Source organism: Ixodes scapularis, unplaced genomic scaffold, assembly GCF_016920785.2.
Source record: "Ixodes scapularis isolate PalLabHiFi unplaced genomic scaffold, ASM1692078v2 PGA_scaffold5__190_contigs__length_132052651, whole genome shotgun sequence".
NCBI lineage: Eukaryota > Metazoa > Arthropoda > Arachnida > Ixodida > Ixodidae > Ixodes > Ixodes scapularis.
The window spans coordinates 117,550,548-117,566,142 of record NW_024609880.1 but is presented as its reverse complement, the minus strand read 5'-3'; the positions used below and the strand labels follow the sequence as shown (position 1 = coordinate 117,566,142).

The 15,595-nt window shown below is 45.9% G+C and overlaps 1 protein-coding gene across 1 annotated transcript in view; it reads right to left on the bottom strand.

The window, feature by feature from the left end:
• Positions 1-3,664: 3,664 nt before the first annotated feature.
• The window catches only part of LOC8052793 (unconventional myosin-Id), a 56,489-nt gene continuing 44,558 nt past the window's right edge, over positions 3,665-15,595 (bottom strand). Inside the window, exons 19-23 of the mRNA XM_029972388.3 lie at positions 15,414-15,558; positions 12,147-12,248; positions 8,442-8,555; positions 7,588-7,745; positions 3,665-5,393 (exon numbers count right to left, since the gene is read on the bottom strand). Coding sequence (XP_029828248.1) covers positions 5,222-5,393; positions 7,588-7,745; positions 8,442-8,555; positions 12,147-12,248; positions 15,414-15,558 — 691 coding nt within the window. The 3' untranslated portion in view covers positions 3,665-5,221. The remainder of the gene's footprint in view (positions 5,394-7,587; positions 7,746-8,441; positions 8,556-12,146; positions 12,249-15,413; positions 15,559-15,595) is intronic.

The following is a 15,595-nucleotide window of genomic DNA, read 5'->3' as shown; positions in this document are numbered from 1 at the left end:
CTCTAATGGGCTTCATACTGCCTGCGGTACGACTTCTCATGGCGGGAAGCTAATAAAAGAAAGATAAACGGTACGAGCACTCTAAAGGCTGGAGGCTGCTTACACCGGGTCCTCAAACCGACGCCGTAGGCATTTATTTGTATACAATGCCGTTTCAACTTAGGGTGGCGGGACATATTTTAGGAAAGGCGCCCGCTACCCCTCGTCTCCCCTTGGCGCCGTCTTTACTTTTCGAGTTAAACGCGGCTTCTGTGGATTGACGGCAGAGCTTTCGGGCGGCTTTGCAGGAGCGAATATGTGTGTGTCGAACGGAACAGAGGCGGGGCTTGCTGGTTTCCCACCCCGGCTTCGAATTCCCTACCTCGAGACTTGCAACATAGCCCTTAACAGCTCCGCTGTAAAAGCAATTCGTCGCGTGCGTCGCTTCTCGGCTTTAGCCAACGTTACTAAAACACTCAGTTGGGAAACTCCCATAGAGACAGCTTTGAAAAAGTGGCCCCAATTTGTCTCCGAGCACCGAGCTAATGACGAACACAACGCCACCATTTCTCCCGCAGCGGCCACTCGAGGAACTGCACGTGACTTCTGTTTTGGCTTTAAGAACAGATACAGCAGAAGAGGTTACAGGAGTGATACCCCCGTCTCCCCGGCGGACACGCCGCGTCGAACTACGAAGTTAAAATGCACCTAGGTCGGGACGCGCTACCTGAAAGCCCCGCTGAGGCATGGTTTTATAAAAACAATATTGTGTCGCAAAACCCTGCAAACTAAAGATTTTAAAAACATAACGCGCCCCTTTTTTTGTACTAAACTCCAATCAATTTCATACAAAAAGAGTCTTTTCCGTTTGTTTTTAAGCAAAAACAGGCTTTCAAAAAGCTCAAGGTGACCACAATACAGACAAACGATAAAGAGTGGCGCTGTTGTCGCATTTAGCTCGGTCTCGGTGGACGCCAGTGGCCCAGGTTTCGACGCCGAGTTTCCCAACTGAGTGTTTTAGTAACATTGGCTTTAGCCAACTTCTCACTACGAATCCACCTTGGAGAAGCGCAAACACCTCGCGGACCGCGGCCTCGGCAGCTGGGGCCGTGTGTCGCCACCGGCGGCCATTGATTGACACCAGTCTGGGACTCTATGGGAAGAACGGGAAAAGCGACGTTTTCCCCTAATTCTAAGCTGTTGTCGGCACTGAAACTTCTTGGATGATTTTTCGATAAGCCCGTCAAATAGCTTTCGTACAATCATTAAAACTTACAGCCCTCGCAGTTCTTATAAATAAATATTTTGTGGTCAAGAGTGACTCCGCTGTAGTGCAGCTCAATGTGGCGAGAGTTACCTAGAGTTACCGCGGAGTCGGCGGCGGTTTTGTTGAGTTGGGTTGAGCAGACGACAAGCTCGAAGGCTTTGCTACGCGGAATTAGCTCACTCCCGAAAAGCCGCTGTCGAGATGGAACTTCTTTGTCATTCATCAACTTCTGGCCTTCCCTAAGGACGGTCTTATTGACGGCAAGTTCCTTCGTTTACTCCACTACGAGAGCAAGCTTGCCAGCTCAGCCGTAGGTGCTCCGGTACGTTTGATTTTTTCATTCGGCGACCAGACGTTTGACAAATACCGATTTGATCTCCAAGCACCCGACATAAGGATCGCAGCGCACCATAAAATACTCGCCTCCGAGCACAGCGTACATGCTTCAATATGCTTACTTTTGTGCGTTTCTCCCCTAGACTTGCGTGTATTGCCTGGTGTCAAGCAATGGCCGCCGGTGGCGACACCGACGGGCTCCCGATCTGCGATCCAGCCTACTACAATACAGATCAATGGCAAAGACTCTTTGCCAACGTTATTAAAACCCTCAGTTGGGAAACTCACCCCTGAAACCTGGGCCGCTGGCGTCCACCGAGATTGAGCTAATACGATAACAAAGCCACCCTTGAGCGACGAGTTGAAACATGAAAGTTGCTTTACATAGCTACTGCGAGATGGTGCCACCGGCCCTTGCCACACTCGACCAGAACCAATAGACCGTTCCGTTAGGGTTATAGCGGAGAGGGTGAAGAGAAAAATATGCCTCCCCCCCCCCTCACCTTGATGTCGTCTGCTCCGCCGACTGGGCTGTACCTAGCATCCGGCTGGCGTACCATTTCTTTTTAAAATCGCGCCATTTTGGAAATTTCAAGCGCAGATGCGCAAATTTTGGAATGCCAGTTATCATGTAATACTATGCTAGATAAAAAGACTAACAGGGCCCAATCGCGCCCTGTTACCTGCATACAAATTTAAAAAAATAGGGAAAACTATGCCAGATTGGCCAGTCTCTCCGGCGAAAAGTGAATCCGGTTGCTGTACCTTTTTTTACTATACAAAGTTCGTACTGGTGTAGGCCTTTAGCGACCATGAGTGGAAGTCCGAAATAATAAATAAAAATGTGCTTCCTGCCGCAATACACGCAGTAGTTGAGGGGAGTACTGCCGGCTGACTCAACTGCTATTTAAGTAACGGAAGAAAAGATATGTTAGTTGATCATTTACTGAAATAGAACAACAGAGAGCTCTAGGCTGATTTTGGAGTAGCCATAACTATTCTAAGAACGCGAACCAATTCACAAAGGCAGCCACGAGCGAGAGTTCGATGTTCCGTACAGCCCGCCGGTACAGCCCAAAGATGGAGAATGGCAACCTCCCGGTTTGTCGTCTGCTAGCAGAGTCGGGCACGTGCCCTCTCTCTCGTTTTACTATGGTGCCTGGATCGCGTCTTCGACTGGTGTGTTTAGCGTCCTATCCCGCCGATACATCAAAAGTGGTTCCGAAGTGGCAACAAATGACGTCACAGAAGCCGGAGTGTCATGCTGTAGCCTGCCACGATCCTGGCGGTTGGCCGTAGAAATACGGGCGAAAAGCACGAGCGAACGCGAGTGCCGCTGTCATCACGGCGTCCAAACTTCCAGCTGCTGTAGCTTCCGTGGACCGTCACAGTGGAGAGCGACCTGCAGCAGAACAGACGTCTGCCATATATACCACAACTGTTAGGGCACCGCCAGGATCGCGACCGGCGACAGCATGACACTTATATGAAGTCATCAGGCGGAAATCGAGGGACCACTTTTTTGGCCGCGGTAAACACACCAGTCGGAGACGCGTTTTAGGCACCATAGTTTTACCCCGCCGAACCCGCTGAATTTCCCGGATGTATGGAGAGGGCGCTGTTGTCGAACAAAATGGTGCCGCCCAGAGAGCGCTAAATACAGCCGTGCAGTTTCCGAAGTGGACGCTGCGGGAGAAATGACGGCGTTGTGATCGCCATGCTCGGTTCTCGAGTACAGATCGGAGTCACTTTTTTAAAGCAGGCTCTATGGAAGTTTTCCAACTGAGGGGTTCTAGTAACGTTGCTCTTTGCGTACGCACGCAACTTCCGGAAAATAGCGTACGCAAATCACAGAACGAGGGTTAGCGTTTGGCGTAAGCGCAGCGGCGACAACGTAATTCTTTGCGTATGCAAAGCATTAGCGTGCGCTATTTTAAAACTTTATAATATCACGTAATAAGTGACCTCACATGATTAATCGGAATGCTACCTAATACAAACCCGCCATGAAATCTCACCATTTTTTATTTATTACAGTTCTGTATATGCGATTTTCCAATAGATTTAGAAATACCGCTGGGCAATTTCTTGGTCATCTCAAAGAGATGGAACACTTTATTACATAAAAATAAAATGGCACTGACAAGATTGTCTCAGCAATCTATGGTACTCTGTAAAATTGTCACAAAAATTCTAACCGTCATATTTGTTCTTTACAGAGGCATAATACCTTGACACGATTTCCAACAAAATAGTCATTGGTAGAAAACCATAGTGTATGTATTGTTCAGCTTATTTAAGGCATAGCTTTACAATATTTTCAGCACTCAAATCAGCAAGGAGACAGGTCATTAGTTGGGAGTAAATACAAATGTATTGCTATATAATTGCGAAGAACACCGTTAAAGCATCTTCAGCTTGGCAGAGCAAGAAATATGAACATGCCAGCATATACTAACTATAAATACTTGAAATGACTTTTAGCTAAACTTACAAAGGAGTTCACTGCAGGTAAAAAAAGTTGTTCATAAAGCACTTAAGTACTCATACTGTACACAGCAGTGCAACATGTATGCATAAAACAATGACCTTTGACAGTGTCCACGACTGTCACAATTTCATGTTTACAGAATATAATAGAAAATGCTAGACATCTCGCAATTCCCTAACCCAGCTTTGACAATGTTCTATTCATCATCTCGGTATTAAAAAAGGTTTGAGTGCTTTCTTGCCAGAAAAATCTGAACAATATATAAAGTACAAGACTACATTACTCCCCCCCCCCCCTCAAAGAAATATCAGTATCTACCATAAATTAATTTGCATTGTCATTTTACTGTGAAACTCGTCAAAGGTGTCAAAGCAAAAATGCACAATTCCCTTCTTCATTTGCTCCTGCACAATTCCATTCAAATGCAAATGGAGTGAAGACGAATGCTATTTGGTTAAAGAAATATATAAGCCTTCAGCATCTGAAGCAGGTTTGTAAATCCCTTCCACATGCAAAAATACAGGACATAATTCTCTCTTATGCCTTTTATAATTCATTACACCAGTTATACTTTGCTAGTTTGCTACTAAGCTTTCACAGTCTAAAAGATGAAAAAGTGCAAGTTTGACCTTAAGGGCCAGTGAATAATTATGCGTTCAATGATAGTCTTTGCAACAGAAACACAAAAGGACATAGTAATCATGACTTGCTTCAGTTGGGATGCCGTTTTTGCAAAGCTAGTTCCGAAACAAAAAAAGCATGCAGCAGGTTGAGCATAGAAAAGATGCCATTTGTTCATCGTTCTCGTCAATATGGCGTCTTCGTCTTGTGGTAAGCGTGAAAAGTGTTAGTTTCACCACAATTTCATCGGCACAGAACAAAAACCTGTAAGCTCGTCAGTTACAAAAGCTACACACATCTGGATCAGATTACGACGTCAGGCGCAAGCATAATGACTGCTTAATAGCGCGACTTATATACACTCGTCCGAGATGCACTACACTAGAGCCACACGGTAATAGTAAATAAAGAAAGAACATTTCTTAAAAACGGTCAGCACTCTTGCAACGACAGAAGCGAGACCACTTAGAGAGCAACAATGTAAAACAAGATTGCGGCAGCACATCCCACGCGTGAGGTCGAGAAACCTAGGCATTGTTTGTTTGCGGCCACAGCAGAACCAGCGTGTTGTTTGGAGCCTTCTTGAACGCAGGATTGGTAACGTTGGACGTGCACTCCACGGAAACCGTTCGAGGCTTGTTCCCGAGCATGCACTGCAACTGGCTTGCCACCATCACTCTGAGGTCTCGCTTCTGAGACCTGCAAAGGTACCCGACAGTCAATCTAAGGCAGGGGTTGACAACCTTTTGCAGCGGCGGGCAGAGTCGTCACAAAGCCGACAAGGATGGGGGGGACCGGACAACAAGCCGTGATTTTTAAATCGAATTGAATCAAAATTCTGTATTTTTATCTATTTGGAGAGAGAAAACGGGATAAAAAAGCAACAGAACAGTTCCTTGACAGGCCTGCATCTCCGCTCAGCAGCACCAGAGACAAAGCACACAAAACAGTTAACACACACAAAGAAATAGTATATAATTATTCATTTGAAAAAAGAAAAGCAATGAAAATTACCACACATCATGCACTTGCACTAACATTGGAGGTTCAACAAAAAAATTGAAGCAAATATTTGTTTATCATGAACAAAATTTCTATTTTTAATTCCTTCAAACAATTTAAGAGACAGGGAAGGGTACTTCGGAACATCTGATTTCCATAATTTGTTCTGCAGTGCGAATCTAACCACGTATCTGCGCTGCGTCTATCATAAATCGTTTCTCTAACTGTAAGTTGAGCAGTAGACAGAAATATGTTTCCTTTGTGGGGAAAAGACTTTTTATAGGTGATGCAAAGTTTATAAATATAGTTATTTGGAATCTGTACAATATGAAAATATTTAAATATGCAGTATGGCATTTAATATGCACAACTGTTTTTTGCAGAAATTGTATCTGCTTGAGATTTGTGGACGTGGTATTCCCCCAAACCAAAAAGCAGTAATTATAATGCATGTGAAAAAATGAGACATTTACAATTTTCTGTAAAGCCGGATTAGTGCGCAGCTCTTGAGAAAGAGGAGGAGGGGAGGGTGTTTCCTGCTCCCCCTCCGTACCCTCCCGTCCTCCTCTCCTGCTCCCCTCCCATTTAGCGAGAAAGTTTCGCTAAATTTGCAAAAATTTCCTTGCTAAATTTAGCAGAAAAATATTCCCGCTAAATGTAGCGGGAAATTTACCAACATTTTCCCGCTAAATTTAGCGGAACATTTAGCGAAAATTTTCCCGCTAAATTTAGCGGGAAAACTCAATTGGTGCAGAGGTCACGTGACGTCCCATAATGCAACCGCGCATTGCATTATAAAAAGCTTCCCATAATGACGTCACGAGGGTGAAATTGGGTCACGAGCATACCCAGGTGACGTCACGTCATGAAAAAGTTCCACTAAATTTGGCGGGAAAAGTGCCCCGTTAAATTTAGCGAAAAATTTTCCCATCAAATTTAGCGGGAAAATTTTACCCTCGTGACGTCAAGTGTCGCCACACGTGAGGTCACACGTGACCCAACTTTATCCTCGTGACGTCAGACGTCACGTTACGTGCGACGTCATTATGAGAAACGTCCCATAATGCGACGCGCGGTTACGCCGACGGCGACACCGATACCGACGCCGCTTGACCCAGAAATGGGCACCTAGGAGCTGCGCCCATAAAGAGAACGATATATAAGAACCAGTGCTGACGTGAGTATACGACGATATTTGTACATAACATTGACGACCTTTGAGAGCTTTTGACATGTATAATGTACCATTTCATCCCATAGCATGTTCCCATTAAATATTACACCCAACACTAACACTTTTGACTATGTCTATTTTATGGGTACCAAGGCAGAGAGTAGATGTATAGAAGCAATTTGTATTTCTTGCTTTAAAAAGAACAGCTTTAGTTTTACCATAATTAATTTCTAAGGAATTACACTGTCCAAGTATTTAATTTATTTAGAAATTTTTTCGCGGCACTTATGATGTGCTCAGTATCTGTACCTGAAAAAAATACTCGTATCATCACCATAGCTAATAAAACTTACATTATCATCAATATTTACTACGTCATTGACATAACGGGTTTTAAAAAAGTGGTCCTAAAATACCACCTTGTGGCACTCCAGCTATTAACAGGTGCAATTAAGATCACTTTTTATCTATTCCAACGCACTGGTAGCAATACCCAAGCTAAATTTTAACTATACTTGGGGCTCTACCATGCACACCGTACATATAAAGCTTTTGGACCAAAGTATTATGATTGAGGCAGTCAAAAGCCTTTGAAAAGTCTGTAGATGTACCTTTTCAATGATGTTTGTAAACAAAGGGCATGACAGGTACACATACAGGTAAAAAGAGACAGAAAGTAAGAAAAAGACAAGAATCGAGATGAAAAGGTTACAAGACCTGTTCCACTGCCGAACAACCGTTCCGACGAGTTCCCCAGCACGGTTGCCATCCGTCTGCGACTTGGGGTTGGTCAGGCACACGACCAGGTCATTATTTCCACGTAGGTGCAACACCACCAGCTGGTCTGGCCCAGGGCTCACACTGATCCCTGTCAGCTGCACGGGGTAAACAACGCAAACAGAATTGTCATCAAAAGTACTAGCTTAAAAAGAGAAATTGGTACAGAACTGCTAGTATTAAAACTCTTAATGCACTTTGCCATTCCTTGTTTCTTCTATTGGCCTACGAAAGTGCTACTGTATGCACACTCTGTACATTTTCTGCTAGTTGAAAGGTGATGTGCAAGTTGAATCCAGATTGATGGAAGACAGGAAAGAAAGCAGGGGTGTGCAGGTATCTTAGAATTTTTGCAAATAAATTCAGTAACGTTGGCTATCCGATTTACAGAATAGTTTTACGACCCTGAGTATTAAAATTTTCAAATCGTGTTCTGGAATTCTTTTCAGCAGCAGAGCAATTATTGAGACTTCAGCGTGTGTGTCATTACCTGCAGACTTGGGTTTTTTCAATCAGGTTTAATGTACACCAACTTGTTTGCGCCCCTACAATTATTTCAATTATTGTGGCAGCTTGCATGTGCCTCTATATCCTATCTGACACTTTCTTTAGGCATTCACAAATCTTCAACTTCAATTCATTCTCAAACAACTTGTGTCTACTGATCACTTAGTTCTAGTATTTGAATTTACCTTAGGAATCTGAATTAGGGCATAACTAATTTAAGAAAATAATGGCGAAAACCCCCAAAAATGGTCTGGGGAATCTATGCTACAGCAGGAAAGGGTGCTCACATCGCTGATAGGAATGGGCGTCCTTAGTGTCTTGAAGTGTTTGTTGTCCATCTTGTAGATGTTTTTGTCCGTGATGACCAAGACCCTGTCTGCGGACTGGTTGTGCTTGTTCACCTAAAATTCACAAACGGTGCATGCTCAAGGCAAAAATTTACGAACACAACTGTCTCTGATGAAAAAAACAAAGAAACAAATTGCTCCAACCAGCGATTTGTAGTGTGCGCGTAATAATGCAATCGCCCAACTTCAAAGTGTCGCATTGTTTTAAAAAAGGCTTACACCACTTCTTTGTGGTGGTTAGGATTGCATATTTATCCAATTTCTATTAAAGAGCAACTCCGGCCAAAACTCAAAATGAAATAAATTACTGGTACAGTATAGACCACTTACAACGTAACCGCTTATAGTGCAGGACCGGGTATATCCCGGCTTTTTTAAACCACCGGTTTGCCTCCCATAGAATCCATGTAACTACATACCACTTAAAGGGCAACTCCGCTCAATTCCGAAAAATTTAGGCTTCCATGTGATTCACATTCACAAAGCACTACTAAACAACTCTACAACTTCGGATTCGCGAAATGTGTAATATTATTTGTGTAATCCTAATTTGTGTAATCCTAATTTAAACATCAGCAGATACCGAAACGAAACTTCGGTTGCGTCAGGTAACATTGGTCTCGGGTCGTCAGAGTCATGGCACGTCACGCCGAACCATGTGGTCTTGTGACGCTCGGGGGAAGCAAAAAACTAACCGAAATCTTCTTTTTTTTTTTTTTTTTATTGGACGCGGGCAGGTTGCTCTGCATGGCGTGGACGGTGATGGCCCGGGGACGAGGGGGAAGAGGAGAAGACGAAAGAGGAGAAAAGGAGCGGAGAAACAAACCGATAAGCGCGCACGGCAGCGCAACCCAGGCGCATCCGTGTTACGGTGATCACGTGAACGCCCGGTCAGCCAACACCGGGAGGAGAAACTCATGACGTCATCGTTCAATTTTGCTCTGAGAAGTAAAAACAAACAAAACGTGAGAATGACGTATGCATGCCTCTGACGTAGTGGCTCAACGTTGGCCGCTCCATCTCCGTGGCATTGACTGCGCTGGTGATTGCGCTTCGCGCCGCACGCTAGAGTTGGCAGATTTCGGCGACTTGGCTCGCTTGAAGGTTTGCTGGCCAGTTTATTAAATATATAAATGGAATTAGATCGTAATATTTGACATGGGGTCTTCCTATATGATACTGAAGAGGGCTACTTAGTTTTCTAAATATCAAAAATGAAGCGGAGTTGCCCTTAAAAATGCAGGCGCGCGAAGGGAAATACCAGTTATAGTGCGGATTCTGGAACAGCGCTCCGATTGCGCCATTGACCGGTGCAGCGAGCACGCTTCCCTGTGCGACACTAGATAACGGCGCTAGCCTGGTTAGCCGCAAGCGGCACTCGCGGGGCAAGGAGGTTGCTCGAAGTCGTGGCTCGAAGAAGCGGGAAGAAGCGAAGAGAGAGGCTTCAGTTGCCATAGTGACGGAGGGACGCACGCACGTGTCGTTCACGTGCGTGCGTGCTTCCCTCCGCTGCGTTGGCGTTGGAAACAACCGCAACGACAAACCAATCGCAGGTCGAGGAGAAGTGTTCGCGCACGTTGCATGCCGGTCGCGGGCTGACTGCTTCTATCCGCAAACATGGCGTCGGTTGTGATCGTCGACGTAGACGGATGGAAGCTCATCGTTCCGCGTAAAAGCGCTATCCTTGACTGTGAATTTTCGTTGTGTGTCGCTATGATAACCCAGCACGTACTAGAAGGAAAGATCCACGTACTGGTGCGGCGATGTCGTGGCGGCACTCTCAAGACGGCAGAAACGCCCGTGTCGTCGTGTTTGTTTACTTCGACTACAGTGGTGCTTTCTAAGCATTTGTGTTTTCGAACATCGCCCGGATTTCTTATTTGGAGCATTTCATGCCTGTGCTAAAGTTGAAGGTATTACTGGCGCGTATCGTATAAAGGACGCAAATTTTCACGCGTCTTCATCACCGGAGAAAAGTGATTAGGGTTAGCAATCCTGAACGCTCGCAACGTCCGTCCGCAACCAGCGACGCCGTTAAAAGGCTGCGCCAGGCAAAAGTCGCTCATTTCTTTCAAAATTGACACTTGAGAGAGAAGTGTACTAGTCTGGTGAAATAAAGACTCCTCTTCATTTAACATAAAATATTTCTTTTACAAAGGTTAGTTGTCTCATATGGCATGTATTTTGGTCTGAAAAATTGATGTTTTGGTTATAACGCGGTACTGCTTATAGTGCGGATTTTCGCGACTCCCGCGACATACGTTATATGCGGTCTACACTGCATCGCTGTAGTGACACAAAATACGACCCCAGCCAAAATATTACGTCCGTGGGACGCCGCATTCTCAACTAATGCCGATAGTAAAAGTGTGACCCGCCGTGAGCCGCTGCTCCTTAGCGGGCGACCAGCGGGTTGCCGATTGCTAAAGCAACATTGGGCCGTGACGTCAGTATCATTCTCTTTTTTTCCTCCAGTCCGGGCGTTGCGTGCTTCTTTGAACCGCTACCACCGTTACTTCGGCTTGTGATTGGCGTGTTTAGCCGTTGCTTTTATCTGTAGCCCGAGTAGCTTCGGTATAGCCTTTTGTTTATTTGCCTTGCGAGGACTCCAAGACTCGTTTTAGCGAGCAATTCGGTGCGCCCATAACTGCCCAGTTGTTCCTCGAAAAATGCAAGGTACAACTTGTAGCGCCTGTGGACTGCTCAAACAACCCGCTGCGCAAACCGGAGGTGCTTTTTCACAAGTTTCCAACGGACCGGAGATTAGAGAAGGTGTAAGTGAACGCTGTTCGACGAGTGGATTTTGGACTTCGGCTTTCACGCGCCCGAGGAAAAAAGAATGAAAAAACAGACGGGTACAGCCCAGCAGACGTGTGTTCGGGCGCCGCGGCCTACGCCGGAACCTCAAGGCTTCGTGTTTGGGACTGACCCGCAGCGCGAAAGCGAGAGGGCCCCCAGTACTGTACGTCACTGGCAGCGCGGCGTAGAGCAACGCCGCTCCATCCACGGGGCCCTGATGACAATTTAGGCCTAGCGACAAGTACGGAAGAGCACACGCTTGGCAACAGCCGCCGAGTAGAGCACCGGGCGAGTTCACTCGTTTTCCAGTCGCTAGCTTTCGGGTATACAAGCGACAAGTACGGCATAGCACACGGACGGCGGCGGCCGCCGAGTACGGCACCGAATGAGTTCACGGGTTTTCCAGTCACTAGCTTTTGGGTATACGCACTAACCCTTGCTACATATGCTGGATAACTACCACGCATAAAGAATTATAACAAAATCAGCTTACCACCTATCTTTAGACAGCTAGCGCAACAGAGGTAGGTGCCGCTCCGCCTGCGTACTCGTTGAACGAGAACGATCCTGACATCACGTCAACATAGCGGCCGATTTCCAGTGTTGTCGGGGCCTCGAGCGGCTAGTTTCGGTTTTGTTGGCCATGCCCCAAAACAAAACTTTGAGGCATCTAGATCTTTAAAACTATGCACAATAACGAGAATAAAATTACACCTTGCAATTCAGGGACGCTGACTGCGCTAAAAGCAGTCATAATCCCAAAATCGAAAGTATGAAACGGAGTTGCCCTTTAAGAGCTCAGCAACGTTCTGGTAGTTGCATAACACATGTAAAGTGTGTGACTACCTTCTTGACGAAGCTGGAAAAGACGACCTTGTGGAACTTGTCTTTCGTCTTCAGGCCAGTCACAGACGTGATGTAGGGCAGGCAGGCGTCATTCTCGGCAGTCTGTAACCCGAAAATATGCAGTCACTTTGGCTAACTATAGTAGACAGCCAAAAATGTATGTTTACCCTACAGAGAAAATGCACTCTCACTGCCTTTTTTAGGGCTTGTGGCAGATTTTGCAGTTACGTTTTTCTTTTCATTTTCTGGGGGGATTATACAAATAGCACCGAGGTCATTCCAATCAGAGCGTTGAGCTCTGGTTGGAATGATTATTGACTAGACTCAAAGCCTTTGTCTCTACTCGCTGTTGAAACGGGCGAGAACGGTGTGAACGCTGGCACCTGGCATTCGGTGTTTTGACGTTCCCACTGCCTCTTTGGTGACAACTCTGTGCCACCGCCCCTTTGGCGTAGTTGTAGAGTGTCGGGCTTATACAAATCATGGGGTCGAGAGTCCAATTTTCAAAGGGGGGCGCATTCAGGGTTTTGTTGACATATTGAACACAACAGTGCACAAAAAGACAAGGACAGAGAGAAGGAACATGCACAACACACAAGCGATGTTCCTTTTCTCTGTCCTCGTCTTTTTGTGCGCTGTTCTGTTCAATATGTCTTCATACCAACTCGCCCAACTTACAACACTTCTGCAGAGTTTTGTTGTTTCTTCTCAATTACTAATTGCTATTTCTTCTCAATAAAATCTACCGCTAAATCACCCAGGCATCAAGGAGAATGCTGGAAATGTAGGTACACATGCAGCGCGTGCCATCCTCCCCTGTATAAAATATTAGAAGTAAAGAAGCAAAATAAGGCGTTCATAAATGCAAGTGCAAGATGCCGTTTGTTTTAAGCTTCTGCTTTAGAACAATTACTGCTGCAGACTCCAGCACGTGCAGCATGTGCAACTACACTCACAGCATGCTCCTTGGTGCTTAAGAAATTTAGCAAGAGGTCTATTATGCGCCCTTTTGCACAGGTTGCCCTCTGAAGTATGTTACACCTTTTGTAACGGTTTCCGTGGCATTCCCCGTCACACTTTCCTCGGGAATCAAGGCCCTCAAACGCATTCTACTAAACACATCATTTTATAAAGCACAGAACAGGAGCCAGTCTTCGTTTACAGGTGCTGGCTTCTGCAGAAAAGCCCGCTTATGAAGGTAACCTCCCTTATCCTCCTAAACTGGCCGCTTAGTCCCCTGCCAAATGGCCCCATCCAAACCCTAAACAAAAGAGATCATTTCTTGGCTGTGGATACAGTAGAATCTCGATGGTATGATTGTCGCTGATCCAAATTCCGGAATGATAAGAGTTTTTTTAAAACCCTGGCCAAAAAGTTCTATTTCTAATGCATTACATTTCGGAAAGTTTGAATGCCCTTTTGGGCACTAGTGGATGATACGAACAAAAGCACCAACTTTGGGAAGGTAAAGTCCCTAGATTTTTAAAATATAGAGGGAAGTAAAATATAGAAAGGTAAAGTATAGAGGGATATTTTTGGGGATGGAAAATATAGAGCAACTGATTTTTTGCAGGAGACCAGGCGGCACATTGCACATGCCGCTTGGTCTCCTGCGCGCGGCGCTCCCCGTCAGTCGGGCAGCTCTAAAGTTGCCTTGGTGCAAACGGAATAACCATGGCCGTGTTCTTACCTTGACTCACTCTAGAGTGTACTTCGTCACTTGAAAATGCGAGAAACTACCCGCATCAGAGGTGCAGAGTACTGTGCCAATTGGTACTGATACATAATAAAAACAAAGTGCGCAAAAAATTAATAAAGAAGAGAATATGTATGACGAACGAGCACTCGCACAAAACATTCGAAACTGATCCAGCGCTGCTCTGCTGTTACGATCGTGTGATATGACCCACTGGAGTAACTTGGAATCACTCGAGGGAGATTTAGAACGCAGCGTAATGGCAGGGTAGCACCCAGTGGCCAGTCGTGGAAGTGGCCGATTGGGCCAACCAATGCAACTAACATCTTCTTGGAGAGCCTGGACTTCAGAGAGGGAGCAACAGAAACCAGGGAGAGCATATGCAACTTATTGGCAGACACCTCTTGTACCTTCTGCAAAAATCAGCTGCTCAAGCGCACGCGTGAGTTCTGGAGGATAGCGGAAGGAGAGGCTGAGCAAAGGCCGGAGACGCCTGCAGATGATACACGCATTCCACTCCTCGTTTGCTCTCTCTCTCTCGTTGGCGTGGCATGACAGCGACAAATCAGTCGGGTATGTGCGAAGTTGAAACTGAAAGTTAAAGGTTAAAAAAACGTGAAGGCTGCCCATGCTGACGATATCTTGCAAGCAGAAGGCGCCGTCATTCAAGAAGAAGCTTGAAATTCTGAGAAAGATCGACCAAGACCCAAAAAGAAAACGTGCCGAGATAGCAAAAGAGTCGGGCCTCGCACCGTCGACCCGCTGCACCATTGTCGGTCAGCGTGAATTGGCCACGAAGGATGTGCAACGTTTGAGCGTCAAAATTAAGCGGGCCAAGAGAGCACAGCATGTGAAGCTTGAGGAAATCCTTTTGATGTGGTTTCAAAAAAGTCACGGCGGCTGGTGTCAACACAGACGGCAAGGTCGCGAGAGGGAAAGCTGATGAAATTGGACTTTCGATCTGCATTGGGAACTTCGCTTTCTATGTTCTGCGGCATATCACGAGCTCGGCCAACATCAGTGACGACACGTAAGCATGATTTTACAGATGTCAGAAGTGTCTATTGGGTGACCTTGCAGAGAAGAGACACAAAAGAATATAAGAGACTATTTTGCACGTGAGTCAGGAGCAAATAAACAGCAAGTATACATTACATTTACTTTGGTGCATTGACTCTGTTTATTGTTTGATCATGTGAATTTCGGACGACACGAATATTTCTTGCGACCCCGAGAAATTCGTATCATTGAGATTCTACTGCACACTCAGTCCTACTAGCCAGAGGTTGAATGCAAAAGAGTCAGAAAGAGCAAAACAGGAAAGAAAAAAACCTGCAGCCAATAGTTTCTTCAGAGCCCAGGGGCCAGACGTGTCGTGACAATCGAGTAAGGAAAAAAAGGGTCATCCAGTTTTCCCATAACCAACTTCCAATTTAACATAAGACGACGCTACAGATACCAGGAGCCTCACCGGGGCAGCGACGTACTGTCACTCCATGCTTCCAAAAGTGTTGCGAATGTTGAGGATGGACTCCCCACCAATGCCTCGCAAGGAAGTATCGCTTGCTCACCACGGCAAGGTAGTTGCCCTGCCACTTGCGTGCCTGCCCCCAGTCCCTGCGACGGCCGGCCAGGACGTCCGCCGCCGTCACCTTGAGGTGCAGCTGGGGCCAGTCCTCGTGCGGAACCTTGCGCAGCACCATGTAGCCACGCCAGCTGCACGGGAGAGAGATTGTGATGTAACGCAAAGCTC